The sequence below is a fragment of the Temnothorax curvispinosus genome, unplaced genomic scaffold, assembly GCF_003070985.1.
Source record: "Temnothorax curvispinosus isolate PA1 unplaced genomic scaffold, ASM307098v1 QBEX01008203.1, whole genome shotgun sequence".
Classification (NCBI taxonomy): domain Eukaryota; kingdom Metazoa; phylum Arthropoda; class Insecta; order Hymenoptera; family Formicidae; genus Temnothorax; species Temnothorax curvispinosus.
Window position 1 is genome coordinate 14,499 of NW_020217983.1, and position 17,773 is coordinate 32,271.

The window sequence follows — 17,773 nt, forward strand, 5'->3', positions numbered from 1 at the left end:
CCTTCCGCTTCCTTTATGAAGGATCGATCGCCGTATCGGATGTAATGTTTGTCAACCTCGCGACGATTCGGGTTTGGGAAATAGCTAAAACTATACGTATAGTATACAAGTGTTATTTGTAGAAAGTTAATTATGGTTCATTTACGTACGAAATTTATGGTGTCGGAGCGCGGAATAAAAACCGATGCGCTCCGCTACGTTCTGCTTCTAACTTATAGAAAAATCATGAAAAAATTTTTACTTTTTCTTTCTTTCTTTCTTTCCTTATCTCTCTTTTTTAGAAACGTTTTAGTATGACAAACGTGGTCCATCGTATATATATTTATATGTAAGTGCTAAGATTCAAAGATCCAGTAGACTTGTATCCATGACATGGTAGTCATTTGAGAATATCTTATAATGTAATTGTTAACATCGCGTGCGATTATACATATAACTTATAAACAATATATGTGTGCAGTAGCAATAGTATATTATTAAGTTAGAAATATTTAAACTTGTGCGCTCCGTCCCTTACAGCGAAAAATCGATTTGTTTAGCCAGAAATTCTTGCGTTTCTTAAAAATAATAAACTAATACTTAGGATTAATTTGTTGCTGAATAATTAATTACCTTAATTAGCTTAAAAAATTAAAATAAAGCTAGAAGTGTCATATTTTTGTCACTATAAAATTTAATTAGGGTCTTATTAGAGATACGATACATTTTATAAAAAACTTTCAATTATTGATAAAACTGTGCCCTCTTTACATATATATCGCGATTATTGATTTAGCATAAAAAAGAAACTATATCTAATATATGTATGTATATATTATATATATGTATGTATATAAATTTTTTTATATAAACGTGCTTGCAAAACCATTCGATCGAGAGTTCTAAAATCGTGAATACAAGTCTCTGGATCTGTTTAACGCGAATTCCTCCATAAGTAATAATAATAATTTCTTGATTAATGAAATGCGAGTGCACAAGAGAATCAGGTAAAGCGGGTTAAAAAATTATATTTGTATATCGACGTTATGCCCCTTGCTCTTCTCATTATTTTACTATCCTTCGATATCTGCGTCATCTCCTGGCAAGTCGTAAGCAAGTTCTGTGAATTTCTAGCGTGACTCTCGAGCGTTCTTGACTGACTTTTCTTTTGTTCCCGCGAATTTTGTTATTACGCGTATCTTTCCGATCTTTTTTATTCTTTTCTATATCTATCCCGACTCGTTTCTTTCGGAGGTGTACTCATTTTTTAAAATTCGAAACTCGACTGTTTAATACGGCCAATCAATAGCACGAGATCGGAATACTCTCTGTTACCTACCTACTGTTTTTTTTTTTTTTTTATTGAAAGAAGAGATGCAAAGGGGAGAAAAATGATAAATAAAATGTGGGGATTGCGATTGTGTGGGAAAGTCGAGAGCACGATTTACTGCGTCCGTTTGCCGTCCCTGTTCCTTTGCTTAGCTCAATTTGACCAAGGGGTTATCCTGCGCGAGCGATACGAGGACTCTCGAAGGACCTCGCGTTACATCCAGTCTATGGCGCGCGCGAACAGAGGGATATTTTCGAAAAATTATTACATAACCAAATTGCGGATATAGAACGCGCGAAGATCCCGATGAGTAATATCCTCTAACGAGCTTCCGCTATCCTGCTGATCCTCCGGCCGCGTTTGTCACGTTTTTTTTTTATCGAAGGAGAAAAACTTACGAAAAATTGCATATCTTATCATTTATCGATAATCGCAAATTTATACAGGCAAACATGTGTAATAATAATTATTTTTATTAAATATTCTTAATATTTTTAGATAATGTTTTTCTCGGTAAGATACAGAAATCTGGAGACTGTTTTTGGGTATTTAGATATAAGTATCTCTTAGATATCTATACTCTGTGGAAACGCGTTGCCTCAGAATTTCTGTAAATCTTAGTAGGGATCAAACGTGACTCTCGCCGCCATCGAAAGATTTCAATTCATTTCGGATCCGCGCGTCAGCGGAAGAAACTACCTTAAATTAAATCACTGGCCATATCCTGGACTCCTTGCGATCGACACGTATCGCGGCTCGTTAAGTCTCGATTAATATGTATATATGTATAATGTGTATGTATATAATGTATATAATATATATATGTACGTAGCTATAGGTATAACAACAGTCAATTATATAAAATTGCGGCAGTGTGCTTTCACGTATAATAGTTAATGTTAATCATACTCTCATTCTTGCTCTCATTCTCTCTCTCTTTCATAATTGATTTATTACTAAAATCAGGACGGCGAGGAACACTGGATACTTTGTGTCTGCGTCTGTTCTTCATGATGAATTAAGTCGATCATATTGAAAAGCCAAGACCTCATATGGGCTTATAAGCTTATGCGTTATGGAGTGTACGAATTCTATCAAAAGTAGAGCACAATCTACAATTGAAGAAGTTTGACGCAATGCGGGTACAAATTAAAAACTTATGATCTACAAACAAAGCACTTAAAAATTCACAACGCTCGATCACGGAAATGGATTGTATGAATATTTGACTTTATTCGTAAATGTGTATTGTTTTATTATTCGATTCTTGTGAACATTGATTCGTAGTGAAAATGTAACGCCAGCATCCCGCAAATAATTTAAAAGGAATTGCTTCGAAGATGAAAGGATCACGATTGGCTTTTACCTATGAATTCTACTTTTACGAAAAGGGATCTTTGTTTCTCCGGAAAATCCGTTGATATATCCGCGGGGAAACGAAAGAGGATACTTTTGGTACCCGGCATTCACTCGCACGCACTCACCCACGCAAACACATCGAACGACATTCACACAGTCTGGGGCTGGAAATACAGCTAGGATTGCGTATGGCGGCTCGTATATGTATACGTATATATGTACACGTTACACTCAGCTATACAATTAGTCTCGGTTTCGTGGCTACTTCAATTAAAACTTTACTCTCTCCCTATCTCCTCGCCCCGTCGATTTGCCCTTCGCCCTAAACCCTCGAGTACGGTAACTCTCGCGCGGTAACGCTATAACTGTGCGGAAATAGGTGATTACGCGGATGTGTATAATATCTATTTATACGTGCGTGTTTATACAGGTTACAGTGCTCCTTTTTCATTTTTTCTTCATCGCGAACCAAGCCACGAGTGAGATCGTGTGATAACAGTGTGTTACGGCGATAACTATGACGAGTCGCGATCGGCGCTCGTGGCTTCGCTCCGAATCGTAGTGCGTGATTTTATCGTCGCTCGATCGTTTCCAACAATCACGGCGACGACACGGCTGCGTCTACGTTTAATTCTCCTCCTTTCTTCCCTAATCGTTTATTAATTTTACGTTAGTTCATTCGCGCCTCTCTCTCTTCTCTAGCGCTCTCATTTGCTCATTGCATTTTCGCATTCTTTCTCTCGTTCGATCATCGTTTTACTGCTTTAGACGTATAATAATACTGGCTATTTTTTACTCGTTTTTACGTTCCCCGTTTTTAAAAGTATAGATAATTAACGGTAGCATTTCTGTTTACTCGTAATTATTATCGTTTTCGGTCAGTTCCTCCCGCGGCGGCTTCTCCTCTGCTCCTCCTCCTCCTGTTCCAATCATCCGCGACCCAATCTCGGACAATCGATCGCCCGGTATTGATACAATAGCCAGTTGATTGCCCGATACTATATCTATGCGCAAACATGTCCGAACGAATCCGCCTATATGTCCTATTGTCGACATGTAGAAACACCACCATGTCCTCGCGCTCCCCTCTTCCCCGGCGTATGTATAACATCTTTATATATATTATGTATATCGTCTAGTTCAGCTGTTTGTTTGTTTGTTTGTTTGTCGGTTTGTTTGTTCATGTATCTTTGTTTTTGTATACGAGAGCTAGCTAACGCTACAAGTAATAGTTTTTTATCAAAAGCACACACGTAATATCGTGACTAGTCTACGTATGTATATATAATATGTATATATAGTATATCGCATATAAACTGATTATTATGTATGCCACATGCGCCTCTCTTCGTTGACCGGCTCGCTTAAGTTATGTGTGTTGTGTGTCATGTGAGTCGTGTTGACGTTAGTAATGCCGACGATGACGACGTGGAGGGACTATTCCCTTTCTCCTCCTTTTTCCTCGTCCCCCTTGGTGGCCCGAGAGCATCGAGGGCAAAGTGTGCGCGATGGATCCATCTGCGATCTAACATTTGCTCCGAGAGACCATTACTTGTGAAAGGCTATCGAGTGTTTTCGAAACAAGGAAACTCTCGTGACGTGCGGAGGACTGAACGTGTTTGAGGACTGAATTGTTTGAGTTGCCTTCCCAGCAGCGACTTTTTAATAACGTAACGTAAACCATCTTCACCTCCTTACTTGTCTAGCATTTCGGTTCGAATTGTAGTTGCTTCTAGCAGAATAGATATATGTATATCCATCCCTGATTTATCTTCCTATGACGAATAACGATCATAGTATCACGTCTCTTCGTTTGATTGCTCGACCACCTCCGTGTAACGCTACCTTTTTATGACTATATTTAATTAAATACAGTCGTAAGTATACGTATCGCATTTTATTCCTTACGAAATTTCAATTGCGATTAGAAGAGGCGATAAATCGAGACGTAACATTCAAGGGAGATATTTACTATCGCTAGTTTTTATTTTACTACATAGTAGCTCCAGCATAATGTAGCAACACTGATCGAGACCATTTGTCCGTCCGCCTTTTCCTTTTCTTGCTCTCTTCTCGTTTAACTTTAACAACTCCTCGCAAGCGAGCATGCCCATTGCAACAGAATAGACTGGAATCAATCAACTACCGTAACTCTCGATTGGGGTGCGCAACGAAGATTCTTACGAATCGACATTCGAACATTAGCACCGTGCGAGACTTTCGTCCAGATCACTTTAACATGCTCATCCTATCTCGTATTTAGCTAAACGTTATCAGCCCCTGATAATCCGAGAATATTTACGATTCTACAAAATTAACGATTTTAATAAAATTAACTAAGTCGCTTTCTGCAAATTTGTTTTATTTCCCGAGCCGATCGGTCTAACTTTCAATCTTCTGTCCGTCAATACCACACGTAAGAATTGACGAAGCAGCCCTTAATTCGTCTACGTTGTCGAGGAATGGTCATCTCCGTGGCTTCTCCGTTACTCACTGCGCACACCCGCGCGACGACGACGGGCCACAATTAGTGCGTCTTGGACATATGTTGGTGTCGATCGTCGTCGCTCGCTTCAACGTCACCCTCGACGCCTTTCTCGCCCTCCTCGGGATGTTGGGGATTACCCTCCTCGGTGTCGACGCTGCTCGTAGGCGTCACCTGCTCGACGCCGACACCTGTACCGGCGCCGGCGCCGACGCTAATGCCGCCCGACGTGCTCGATGTCGTTGTCGTCGTCGTCGCCGTCTCGTCGCTCTTTTCGTATACCAAGTTGCCCAGGAGGCCCTTGTTAATTGGCTCTGGCGAGGCCTCCGACTCCTCGCTGCTAGGTGAACCGGGAGACGAGACTATCACCTGCGCGAACAAAATGGACCCACCGTCAAGGTGTGTCGGTTAGTCGCGCTCGACGTCGTATACAATTGAAATTCACGAAGTTTTATCAGACGTTTCGAATTTCTTGATACAATAAAATAGAAAAAATAAGAGGAAAAGAGAGAAAGCATATACATAGAATCCTTACTACTGAAAGTTATTAGAATTAATATAGTTTTTTCATCTGTCTAGATAATATGTTTTTAGATAATTTCTTGAAATGTTCGAAACATTTGATTAACTATGTGGATGACACTGTATATATATTCTCTGATACATATGTTATGGAAGGATAGTTTCCAACCATAAGCTCGATAATAATATATAAAACTTGTGTGTTATCCTATATCGTCAAAAATTCTTGCAATTTATATTTCATTTTGTACTTATACCTTTTAAAAAAAAATATTTGATTTATTAAATAGAAAAAACAAGGCCAATAAACGAGCATTAAAAGATGTTTAAAAACATATAATCAATAGGTATATATACATTGTTTTTTCTATTTAATTTTTAATTTATACGAGCGTAGTTACTTTTTATTTATATATTTGATTTATATTACGAACGAAATCCAACGTGTATTTTCTAAGAAAATTAATAATTCTGCGAGATCGTTTTCAAGTCGGTTCTGCGTAATTTCGCGGATACCAGAGAGTCGTGGTAGTGGAATGCAATTGTGAGCATACGCTAAAATATGTGCTACATCAACGTAGAAAAGTATTTACAAATACTCGGCATGTTGGCGACATTTAGATCGTATAAAACGTGATAGCATGAAGGTAGAATGAGAGTTACATGAATGAATGATGAACGTTTCTCTGATATCTGAGTCGGGCCATGCATGTGACAACGAACTAAAGGCGGCTGATGTACACGATAATGAAAACGATAATAACGATGATACCTGTGCAAGAAGCGGCGTCTCTGTGCTGTCAGCGGTTTGGTAGAGCCGGCAATTTGCGCTTGCTCTGAAGAATACGTGCCCAAACGAAAAAAGATAAAGAAGACAACGTAAATTGTCATTATAATAGGAATGACGTCGAAACTATATACACAAAATGGAAATTATATCGACCCAATATATGCCCGTAAAAGATACAGAAATGACATCGAGCATGCACGAAGGTATTTCGCATAAATGATAATCTACCTATGGAATATATGTACATAAACTTATGAAATTTCTATCGCGAGATATAATAATGATTAATGGTAATGACTAATGACAATGAATGACAATCGCAAACTATTTCGGCTAAATATGTTTCGCAGAATAAAAATAGACTTTTTCTTAACCAAGAATAATTTTTTCAAAAATACATTTTTTCCTAGTCAGTTTTTTCTCTCTACTTTTTGTAAAAATTTATATTTAATTAGATAAGTTTTTTTAATTATATTAATTATTATAGTGTTTTATATCGTAATTGTTTTTACTTTGACGTGACAATTTTTGAAATTATCTTTGAGAATAATTGATTGAGAAATGATTGAATATTGATAGAGAAATGATACAACTTTTCAAATTACATACTCCTCGAAACACTACATGCGAAAACGTTTGCGAGTTTGTAATAAGTGGAAGTTCTTTGATCGAAATCTCATCGTGACTGAAAACACATAAGCAGGGCGAATAAATCACTAAATGGCGTAGATTCGATTTCGTGGAAGCGCGTCGCGATTGAGGTTGTCTGCGAAGCGAACAAAGGAGAAATAGAATCGGTACTTTGCCTACCATGCTGTTCAACAATGTTTCAATATGCATAGGATATGACAAAAAGCGAGAATAGAGAAAAACTGAGTATATACGTTCAGAATATTTGGCGAGCGTTTTCTCGATCGGTTTTTCTGGTCCCGAAGTTTTTAATTGCTCAAGCAAAGATTTACGCAAGAACCAGAAAAATCAATGCAGTTGACCCTAAACAGTATAAAATAATTTACATAAAAGTACTAAAGAGACAGACTCTTTCTAATTTAATAAGAATATTATTAGTCGTATATTCTTAAAGTCTTTGATGATATTCTACATTTCCTGCGTTTAAATTTTCATAGGCAGCTCAAGATCATAAGCATTTGTAATTCAATAAAGTATTCGTAACGAAAAAAGATCAGAACTGTTTAGGGTTAACGTTCACTTCGACACAACGTTCGAATCGTGCGAGAAACGCACACGTATCGGTGGCCTACCTGACGAGGCTTGACCGGTGGTGGAGGACGAATGGAAGGTCCGAGGACTGCGGCTACCGTAGTTTGGGGTTGATGATGAAGTGAGGGTGGCTGCTGCCAAGGCAGCCCTGTGCGTCCCAATGTTCCCTGCAGTTGCACCTGTTGCTGCAGCTGCTGCTGCACTTGCTGCTGCGCTTGCTGCAGATGCTGCTGACTGCTGCTGCGCTCGACTACTGGCGTAACTCGAGGAAGTGTTGAACCGACTGAAGAAGTCTTCCGAACTGTCTGTGAAATTAGCTACTGATTACTCGGCTCTTAGACGACCTAATTTCTTTCTTAACGCGCACGTCAGTAACTAAGCCCAAGTATAACAATTAGAACAAAATCAAGTTAAATATATGGAAATATATCATCGACTTAAATCTACGAAAGAGCAAGTTTTACGTAAATTGATGAAGAACAAGTACATTACCTGACTTTACCGGCCAAATCTCCAGTAGGTACTTGAGTACGGCGATCGGCTGTTGGAAATCCAATGGGGGTCCGTTTTCTTCCGAGTGTAACATCAATACCGGGCCGAAGCAAACGGCGAGGCTTGCAGGTGACATTTTATTGCACTGCGACACCACCATCGCCAAATGATCCAGCAAGTAAATCAACGTGCACTATTAAACCAAGAACACACGTAATTAGAATCTGAGTATAATTGCGGGAAAAAAAGCCTCGTCGCGTATGTAGTTTTACTTCTTCTGGCTACGGTCAATGCATTTAGAAATAACTTCGTGGATACGTACCCTGTTGACCTTAGGCAGGCAATCTAGTATACTGAACATAAGCTTAGCGTTGCCTTGCGGGTCGTCCGGCAAACAGACGGCCAGTGCGTCGACCATCATCTGGTAGAGGCACTTCGTGAAGAGAGGTTCCGGAAGTTCCCGTAAATAATCCTTCAATACTCCTGAAAAGGACGGTCACGATCAGTCGTCTCGCGTTTTTCTTGGAATTATTTTATTGGAATATTTTGCGACACGTTACCAGTGATGACGTTGATGTCCGGCACGTTGTCGGGCGACAGATTCACGGACCGTGCGTTCCTCTCGAAAGCTTCCCTAAGTATCCTCTTTTTGGTCGCCGAACCGCAGAGTCTATACAAACCTGTTGCACCAAATAAAGCAACAATTTTTATGGTGCACACACACATGAACACTTTCGATTTCGAGACGTTTTCTATTATTTGTTTGATACTTACCGATAATGTCAAGTCCTCTTCTCTCTACTTCTTCGACGCAACGCCACACAATAATTGGAACATTCGGGATTCCCATCGCCAAAGCCGTGGAAACTCCACCAGGAACTCCACCAGTTTTAGTTTCTCGACTCACCTATTTAGTTAACAAAAAAAAAAGATTATTACATATTTTAAGATTTAAATGGATCAATCTAGAAAATATTAAACCTCTTTGCCTAAAAATTAAAGATTGCTATAATTTCTCATTATAAGAAGGGGAGCTTACCACTGTATCCAAATCAACCCCGAAGAGAGGCGCTACCCTTGTAGCTAAGGATATGACCGGCAGACCCCTTCGACGGAAAGTTTGTTGGGCGTCGGTGTATCGTAGTTTTAAATAAATTGTGCCACGTGGCTCGACCTTCACGGCTAGCTGATGTTCCGGCGACTCTTTCAGCAGACTCGCCAAATGTACCGATCCCTTGTAACAGAGTTTATGCCTGTACTGTGGGTCCCAAGAGTAAACGAGCAGATCCAGCTGCCGATTGCCTACGAGGTCCAGCTCGAAGGTTTCGTCCCAGTCAAACATCAGATCACCGGTTCGCACTACCGTGCGCGCTTTGTGCACCCTGTCGCACTCCAATACGCAGTACAAGTCTCTCAAGCCGCAACTAGCTATAGTTTTTTTTTTTTTGCGAATTAGTATATTTATATAACGTAGAATTGTTATATCCAAGATTGGCAATTGCGACATTACGGAACATTATGTCGTTTAAGTATATGAGATTAGGGTAAAGCAAGCGAAGTTTCCGATAGAAAAATATGGAAATTATTTTACTAATATTTGCCGATCTCGAACGACGCGCAGGCATACAACTGTTTCATCTAACGCACCTAAATTCGGCTGACCTGAGGGAGTGGAAGGTGTAGTGGCAGCCGATGAGGTCGTAGTCGATCGGAGACCGCGCCCCGCTAAAAGATGGACCGATAACAATCCGCTGACTCCGCTTGCCAAATCGCCGCCGGTCGCATCCCCGAGCGAGCTCAAAAGCGAGCTCGTCGAGCTTGGAGTGCCCACGGTCGGCGGCTTCTCTATTTTATACTTGAGGAACTCTGCGAAGCGAAACGATCTTTTTAGCGCTCTCAATTTTACGAAACGAGGCGGTAGACAGATACGCGATAGACTGTCTAATCACCCGCAGGATTAATATCTAGCAGTATTTGACCCTGAGTTCTGGTAGGCGTTGGGGTAGGTATGCTCCTCGTAGATTCCAAGTCCAACAGGTTCCTGATCCTCCTGACCGACGTCGCCCGTTGACTCGCGGAGCTCGTCAGCGATGCTTTCTGGGCCGCGAGCGATGAGCGCGCGCTCGAAGCCACCGAGGCTGGCCTCGGATTCGTTGTACCGCGATGACACGTCGAACTGATCGCCGTCGATGCTCTCAGATTCGCGAGATTGACCTGTTGGGCCGAGGCCGATCTCGTCGACAGGCGATCGAGCGTGGTCGAGAGCGGCCTGTATCCACCGTAACTGCCGTAGTCACCCTGCATCAGCCAGGAAGAGATACAGAATACTTCATTACATGCATTCATGACTTTACAAGTGTCTGCTCGATTGAGTAATACCTCGATATTAAGTTTGAGATAAAATTACAATTTATATGAAAATCTATTGAAACTAAAAGTAATAGTTTAAATTAATGATCTAAATTCAAAACAATTTAAAGATCAATTAAACAGATTAATTGATTCTTATATCGTCTTAAATTTAGATTGACTTATTTTACATGCATATAAATACATTTTGCGTATTCATATTTTACATTATTTCTATCCATTTCTATCCTAAGAAATTATGATCGAGTTTATTCATCAAATGTAAGCTAGTGAACTATTAATAGAATAACAGGAAGAGCTATTAGGCAAAATTGATTATTCTATAGTTATTCGTGGTAATAACAAATCTAGCGATATTATCGGTCGATTATCGGAGTTCACTGCGATTTTACCTGATTAACAGCTGCATGAATGTTCTCGGCGCTGTATGTGTAACGGGGTGGTCTACTTGTGGTCGCCCTGATCTGCTCGTACAGGGCGCTGGTACTCGGCGTGCGGCTCAGCCAGGCGCGATACTCGTCCGACGTGAACACACTCGGCGAGGACGGTATCCTGCCTATTTAACGGTGGTTCATGTTAAGTACAGCCCAGCCAATTGCATTGCCGGTTATTGTCTTGATTATCTGGGGCTTACCTCTGTCACGTCTGATGGAAGGCAATTCCGGCGCTGATAGAGCGCCGTCGCTGTCCTCTTGATCGATCAGGCCCGACGCGACCGTGCTGAGGCCCGACCTGAGACCAGGTTGTTGAGGCAACGTTCGACCGCTTCGTGGTAATGAATTCGACCTTAAACCTACGGCAAAATCTTGTAATTTAATGAGAAATGCATTTTGCCGAAAGCAAATTGAATAATTGAATTTAAGATTCTTATAATTCTCTGCAATCTTACGTCCTTTGGACGTAATTGCACCGCATTTATTATCTCATTATCAGTAGTATTTAGACACTACTTACTACTTACACATAAAATTTTAATACTCAATGATTATAATTATAATTAGCAAACTCTTTTAAAATATATATAAGATTCTTCAAATTATAAGTCGAAGAACCAAACGCTTAACTAAATTTGGCTTATTTCCATGGAAATTGATTCGTAGAAAGATTATCAACCGCGAATAAATCCGGAACTTTGAAAGTGCCTGAATATAATTAAGCTCGATAAATGTCTTAACTTACCTGAGGAACTCTGACCGATTTGTGACCTCGATAGGGTAGCTAAATGCGACACGGCGCTGCTTTGAGATGGATTGTTCATATTGTGCCTATAATAGTAATACGCTGATTTCGGTGAACTGGAGCATGTAGCCTCGGTGTCGGAGGCATAGTCCAACGACGGTCGATGCCGCCTCGTCAAGGTGCCGAATTGTCCTTGTCTCTGCGCGGCGGATGTTATGTCAGTCTGTCCGTACCTCGGGTTGTAACGTAATGCTGATGTACCTAATAACGACACAATGCTATTAGAATATAGCAAATGCATCTATTATCAAAAATAGAAAATATTAACTTCACACGTTTTAACTTTATTGTAATGTATAACATTTTCTGCCGAATTTTTTTCATACATTTCATATTTCTCTAGATCTTCTTGAAACTACATTATCATTGCAATGATTTCGAATTGAATAAATTGTGTTTTCTGCGGAATTTAGGAACTTGAGAGACATAGAGTGATATAATTCTTATCGAAGGAAATTTCCATGTATAGATCTCAAGAGATGGTGAGAGAGAAAGGGAGGGAGAGAGATAAAGTAGACGCTTCGATGATAGGTAAACTCATTACGGACCTGATTTCAAGCTGGATCTAAGAAGGGTATGTCGCGCCGGCGTCGTGATGCTCGTGTAATCGACTCGGGGTAGGTGCTGGTCGGAACCACTCCTCGGCATGATCCTTCCGCTTCCGGTGTGCTGACCGTAGCCGTAATGGGTCGACTGCGTGGTTTGGCCCGACAATCTGCCGCCGACTGATTGCATTCCACCACCCGTCGACATACGCCGGCCGCCGTTCGAGGGCATCATGGGCCCCGTGTAGAAGGGGTGTACCTAATTGCATGATCGCACGAATCCTTTGAGTATACTTCGTTCGTCATTCCTTAGGTAGATTTTTTTTAAGTTGCCGATCGCCGTGACTCGCGAACATTCCCGTTTCTTTTTTTATCAATGATTGCCAATTTATTGTCAATAATTGTAATTTTTTATACATTACAACTCTGGAATTTAGATTCTTGCGTAAAAAGTAACGTCAACGGCAATTACAACGATAATGTCTCATCTCTTACGGTCGATCGACGACATCGATTACCTTTTTTTAGCGATGATATTTGCTTATAATATGCTTCGTAAGCTCTGATAAAAAATAGATTAATATAAAAAAATTTTAAACTTTAAAAGAAATGTAAATACGTTGATCTGTGCACAATTAAATGTACACAAAATTTCTTTAAAATGTTATAAGGCTTAATTATATATATATATATATATATATAAAATTTTCAAGTGCAGTCTTTGATAAATTATTAAAATTTATAACAGCTGAACGCGATGCTGAGCAAAGCGCTGGCAATCGATAATCGATCGAACGCGATAACACTAGCCATGGCAGTGATTAACGTTATCCAAGAACACAGGCACAAAACGCAATCGAAAGAACAAACGGACAGCAAGCTTGCAACAAGGAAACATAAAATTAGGGTTCACGTCGCAAACAGCGGCAGGTGTACGCGACTACTACGGTTTAAGAACGCACATAAATATCCGTTAACTCGCGTTACGCTTTTTCTAGGTAGAACTCTAAATGAATGCACCGGTGCACCGTCGAGAGTACGACTAAACATTTCCCTCATTTGTTATTAAACGCCCCCCGCGATTATCTCGTTTATTAATTCTTAAACACGTCGCCGGATAATTTATTGTATCGCGAGTGTAGAAACTTTTTTTTAAAATTAATTCTTTATTAATACCAAAATTTAGTCTCAAGCTTTTGCAATTTTTATGATTGTAATAAGAGGAATAATTTGATTAACGAATAATTATATTTATAAATTGTTGTTATATTATTCCGTAATTTCTTTGATTATTCAATGAAAGAAAAGATACAATTTTTCACATCTTTTTTACTATTCTGGCAAAATGTATATTTAATCTTCCGCATTTTACTGGCTCGATCTCGGGCTTTACATTTAAAAACTAGCATCTCAGCAAAGAATGAAAGAATCTACGTTAAACTTTTTAAGGAACTGAGGGTCTAAACGATGATTGAAATGTAAAATGCGTTGCGTGGGGTGGAGGCATTCGTTCGTCGCCAAGTATATACACGAAAAGGAGGGAGAATATATTTATACTCGTCCATTAAAGGCATTGTACAGAAAATTGCAGTCATACACAAGTCTAGATATCAAGATAGAGTTTGTGTTGTCTTTACCTTTGTAAAATCCTGGTTAATTTCAATGTAGCATTCATTCATAGAACCGATTAGTCATTTGAAGCACGTGGTCGATACGCGAGCGGATCGGCGACGCTCCGCGTCGTTCGGAAATGCATTCGTTGAAATTGTCAGACATTCGTTTTCTCGACGTTTATTCTCACGACCGTGTTTGCTTTCGGGATCATCGGGATAGAATCGGGATAGAAATCCGATACACAGAGCGAACTTACAAAGAGTCGACATTTTATGCGAGTGACATTTCGATCATCGCGAAATACGCGATTATCTGACATTTTTTATTTAATTCTCCCGTTTTGCAACGCATCGAGAAATTATTTTGCGAATTACTCTTTTTAATTCCGACAATCCGAATGACACGGAGATCGCGAGACAGCAAGTGTCCCGAGACATTGCCACGAGTTCACCACTTTCTTTCAGTCGTAAAATATAGCGTTCATTGGAGACAGTGAAGGACAAACGAGTATCGAATTGGTGCAGACAGGTGTGAAATGGTGCTCGATCCACATCGTCTAGAACATCTATGCGTAAACTACATCGGATCGAGATCACATAAGCGACATGTGTTTCAAAAAAATTAATGTCAATATTACGACGAATAATAGAATCGTCATATTCTGTAATAATTAAAATTAAATAATAATCTTCTCATATCATGAATACTAGAAATATACATTGTTGGAAAATTATTATTACCATTTTATTCAAATTAGTATTTAATACAAAAAGAAAAAATATTTATAGCTTTTAGTACTTTATGATTATCCATGTTATATATTATTAATTATTAAATTACCGATTCAATTAGATATTAAAATTCAAAAATTCTTTACTCTCTAATTTTTAACTTATCCCGAAGAACGATTTGTTCTTCGGTGATATTCTCCGTCGTTCTGATAGATCTCGATCCGCGTCAGGATTTTCGTATTTTGGCACTTGAAACATCGCCCAAGACTTACTTTCTCGGCCAAGCTCTCTAACGTCTTCGGATAACCGCGCTCGTACGGCTGAAAGTGTTGCGTCGACGAAGGTTTTGGCTGGTGCGTGATAACCGGCGGCGGTGGTGGTTGATAGGACCAGTGACCCTCCGGCCGTGAATTATAGTACAGATCGCCGTTACTCGATCCGAGATCTTGGCTCGATCCCAAACCCGTGAGGCCGAGTCTCGAACGCGACGGCAACATTTCGCGCCCGTCGCCTCGTCTACGGCTACTGCCATCCCTAGACATAAAAAATTGACCTCCATACATTACTCGAAGTCGCTAATAATAGGGTTTACTGTCTTAATTTATTTAAAAAAAGATTTAAACGATGTCGAATATCGGGACTAACATAGTACTATTGTTGTAATTGGAGGATTGTTCTGGAATATCGGCTTTTCGTTAACAACCAATTTATAGTCTCAACAAGTTTCTGTACGAGAAAAAAGATAAAAAGGTTTGTAATGACGTCAGCAGTAAAGCCAGCCACACGGTGTCTTTAAATAGCCAATTTGTGAGATGTCTTTCGACTATTAATTCAAGAAATACATACAGAAATCAGTCCGAGATAATACCTGACGTGATTACTTGTTGCGTGGTCACTCTCGTCCTCGTTCAATTCCCTCTTGATGACTACTACCGGCGGTGCCTTGTGCTCAGTCTGGCGGCTGTGCGAAATTGGTTGATGTGGACCGTGCCTCGTGGCCAGGACAAGTCGCCTCGGTATCGACATGATGATCACAACGTCATCCAGGCTCATATGCGTCACATCGACCAGATTCACCGCTAGGATCTCGTCACCTACCTGCACGTGCGAATGCATGTTGACTGGCGAGTAGCCGATAAAGACGAGAAACGATACCGCGGCGAACAAGAGGATAAATATCCCTCCCGAATGCGGGACCGATCGATGCCCGAGACCCGCGAAATGTCAAGGTGCAAAAGGATAAATTTAATTCGGCGCGTACTCCCCCTCCCCCCCTCTGTCACGTCTCTCTCTCTCTTTCTTTTTCTCGAAATAGGTTCCCAATCCTAAATGGCTGCTCCGAGCTCGTTCCGAGCACCAGCGGCAATTAAGTTCTCGCCTGATAAAAAGAAGACGAGGCGACGATTCACGGATGTGTCTCGATTCTACTCGCTTCCCTCGTTTTCTCCATCGCGTCGGTTTCTCACTGTCGTCGTCCCGGGCGGGCGAACTTACAGGACGACGATACTCACCTTCAAGCAGCCGCTGTTGTACACGGCGGTCTCCAGGGCTATCCTGGAGATAAAGACTCCGTCGTTCCTGTCGACGCCATTGCCCTCGCGTATGTAGAGGCCGAGGGTCTGTCCCGGTCGTTTGATTATCTCGACGAAGTGGATAGGGTGCTTAGGATCCTGAAACGAAGATCGTCGGCGAGCTTTCTTAATTCGTGCCGTCGAGATATTTCACAGCGTTCGCGCGCGCGTCCCGAATAAAAATTACCCTGCGCAAAATTGCTCCGTTGTCGTGAAAATAATTTTCTCCCAGAATCCCCGGGTGGTACAAATTTAGTCGCGGTGCGAGCAGATTGTTACATTCTGTTCGTCTAACTCTGTGTGGCAAAGTTAAATTCGCGGAGAATTATTATCTCTCGATATATCTGGATAATTTGCTCGATAGTTTTAACAACAGTATCAGTTTCTACAATCATGACGAACGTAGCAAAGGATTATTTTGAAAATTAAGTAAAATAAAGTAAAAAATACATCGCACAAAATCCGTCTAATTTTAACTGAAACAGTCGAGTTTAATATTAAAATTATGCGACCTGCTTTATATTGGGTTTTAGCAAATTTCTGAAATTATATCTGTATAATTCAGTCTCTCAGTAAAATAATAAATATTCGTGCATTTTTATATATCCCAAGCACTAGTAAAACAAAAACGATAAAATATATCCAAAGGTTTTTTAATGCTATTCTATAATTGAATATGGATTTATGTGGAAAAGCAAGGAGATATATACGACGAACAGGGAGTTAATATGTTGACCATAACGAAAGAATTGCGCGTCGTGTTAATTTATGACGAGATATTTCGTTATAACGCAAATGAATCACAATCTGTCGGAAACAGACGGCTCATCGATAACGTACCTGCATAGCAATGAATTTTTTCGCCGCCTCGGAAGCCTGTCTACCCATTTGCCGAGGCTCAATGACACGCACGACCATCTCGCCTCTCCGCTCAACAGCTTCGAGAGCCGCCGCTGTCGATGCGTCATGATCGTTTTCGACAGTCTCGATCTGCTTGAAGATCTCTGTACTGATCCCGCTCACCTGTAACGGTACATCAGCCTTCCGTTTCAGAAAACGCATAGCGAGATTTTACTATCGTTTGCATGGACCGGTGGAATTGTCTCGATGACGAAATAAGTAATGCTTTTCACATTTATTGCTATTTACTAAATATCATTTCTATCATGCAAAATATACGAACATTAATTAAAAGATAAAACATAGCAATAATGTGTTTGATATAAATAATAAATAGAGAAATATTTCAACTAAAATATATATGATTTTATTAATTATATGATTTTTATGTAACAAGATATTTTTACTTTTAGGAAAAACAAACATACACACACAAAAATTAATTTCTGGCTTTGTATTAATAATCAATTAGTAAGATATCGCTATTATATTTTATATATTTTATTACTCACTTTGCTTATTCAAGCAAAGATTTATGATAGTTTGATTTAAATTTGACATGTTTAATATAATAGCGATCAGATTACGTGAACAATACGTGACGATTAAAGCACACGCCGATACG

At 40.0% G+C, this 17,773-nt stretch overlaps 1 protein-coding gene across 12 annotated transcripts in view; it reads right to left on the reverse strand.

The window, feature by feature from the left end:
- Positions 1-788: 788 nt before the first annotated feature.
- Positions 789-17,773, reverse strand: part of LOC112457731 (rho GTPase-activating protein 100F) — a 58,420-nt gene continuing 41,435 nt past the window's right edge. For 8 of the 12 annotated variants that reach the window (XM_025020932.1, XM_025020931.1, XM_025020933.1 and 5 more), the window contains 18 exons: positions 17,089-17,271; positions 16,189-16,347; positions 15,546-15,775; positions 14,950-15,211; positions 13,970-13,981; positions 12,336-12,591; positions 11,728-11,988; positions 11,183-11,341; positions 10,941-11,104; positions 10,128-10,476; positions 9,826-10,044; positions 9,218-9,606; positions 8,953-9,085; positions 8,739-8,858; positions 8,501-8,661; positions 8,179-8,371; positions 7,728-7,987; positions 789-5,522 (listed from right to left, as the gene is read on the reverse strand). In XM_025020932.1, coding sequence (XP_024876700.1) covers positions 5,196-5,522; positions 7,728-7,987; positions 8,179-8,371; positions 8,501-8,661; positions 8,739-8,858; positions 8,953-9,085; positions 9,218-9,606; positions 9,826-10,044; positions 10,128-10,476; positions 10,941-11,104; positions 11,183-11,341; positions 11,728-11,988; positions 12,336-12,591; positions 13,970-13,981; positions 14,950-15,211; positions 15,546-15,775; positions 16,189-16,347; positions 17,089-17,271 — 3,837 coding nt within the window. In that variant the 3' untranslated portion in view covers positions 789-5,195. Of the gene's footprint in view, positions 5,523-7,727; positions 7,992-8,178; positions 8,372-8,500; positions 8,662-8,738; positions 8,859-8,952; positions 9,086-9,217; positions 9,607-9,825; positions 10,045-10,127; positions 10,477-10,940; positions 11,105-11,182; positions 11,342-11,727; positions 11,989-12,335; positions 12,592-13,969; positions 13,982-14,949; positions 15,212-15,545; positions 15,776-16,188; positions 16,348-17,088; positions 17,272-17,773 lie in introns of all 12 variants that reach the window. The other 4 variants (XM_025020940.1, XM_025020939.1, XM_025020943.1 and 1 more) reach the window with 4 other exon arrangements.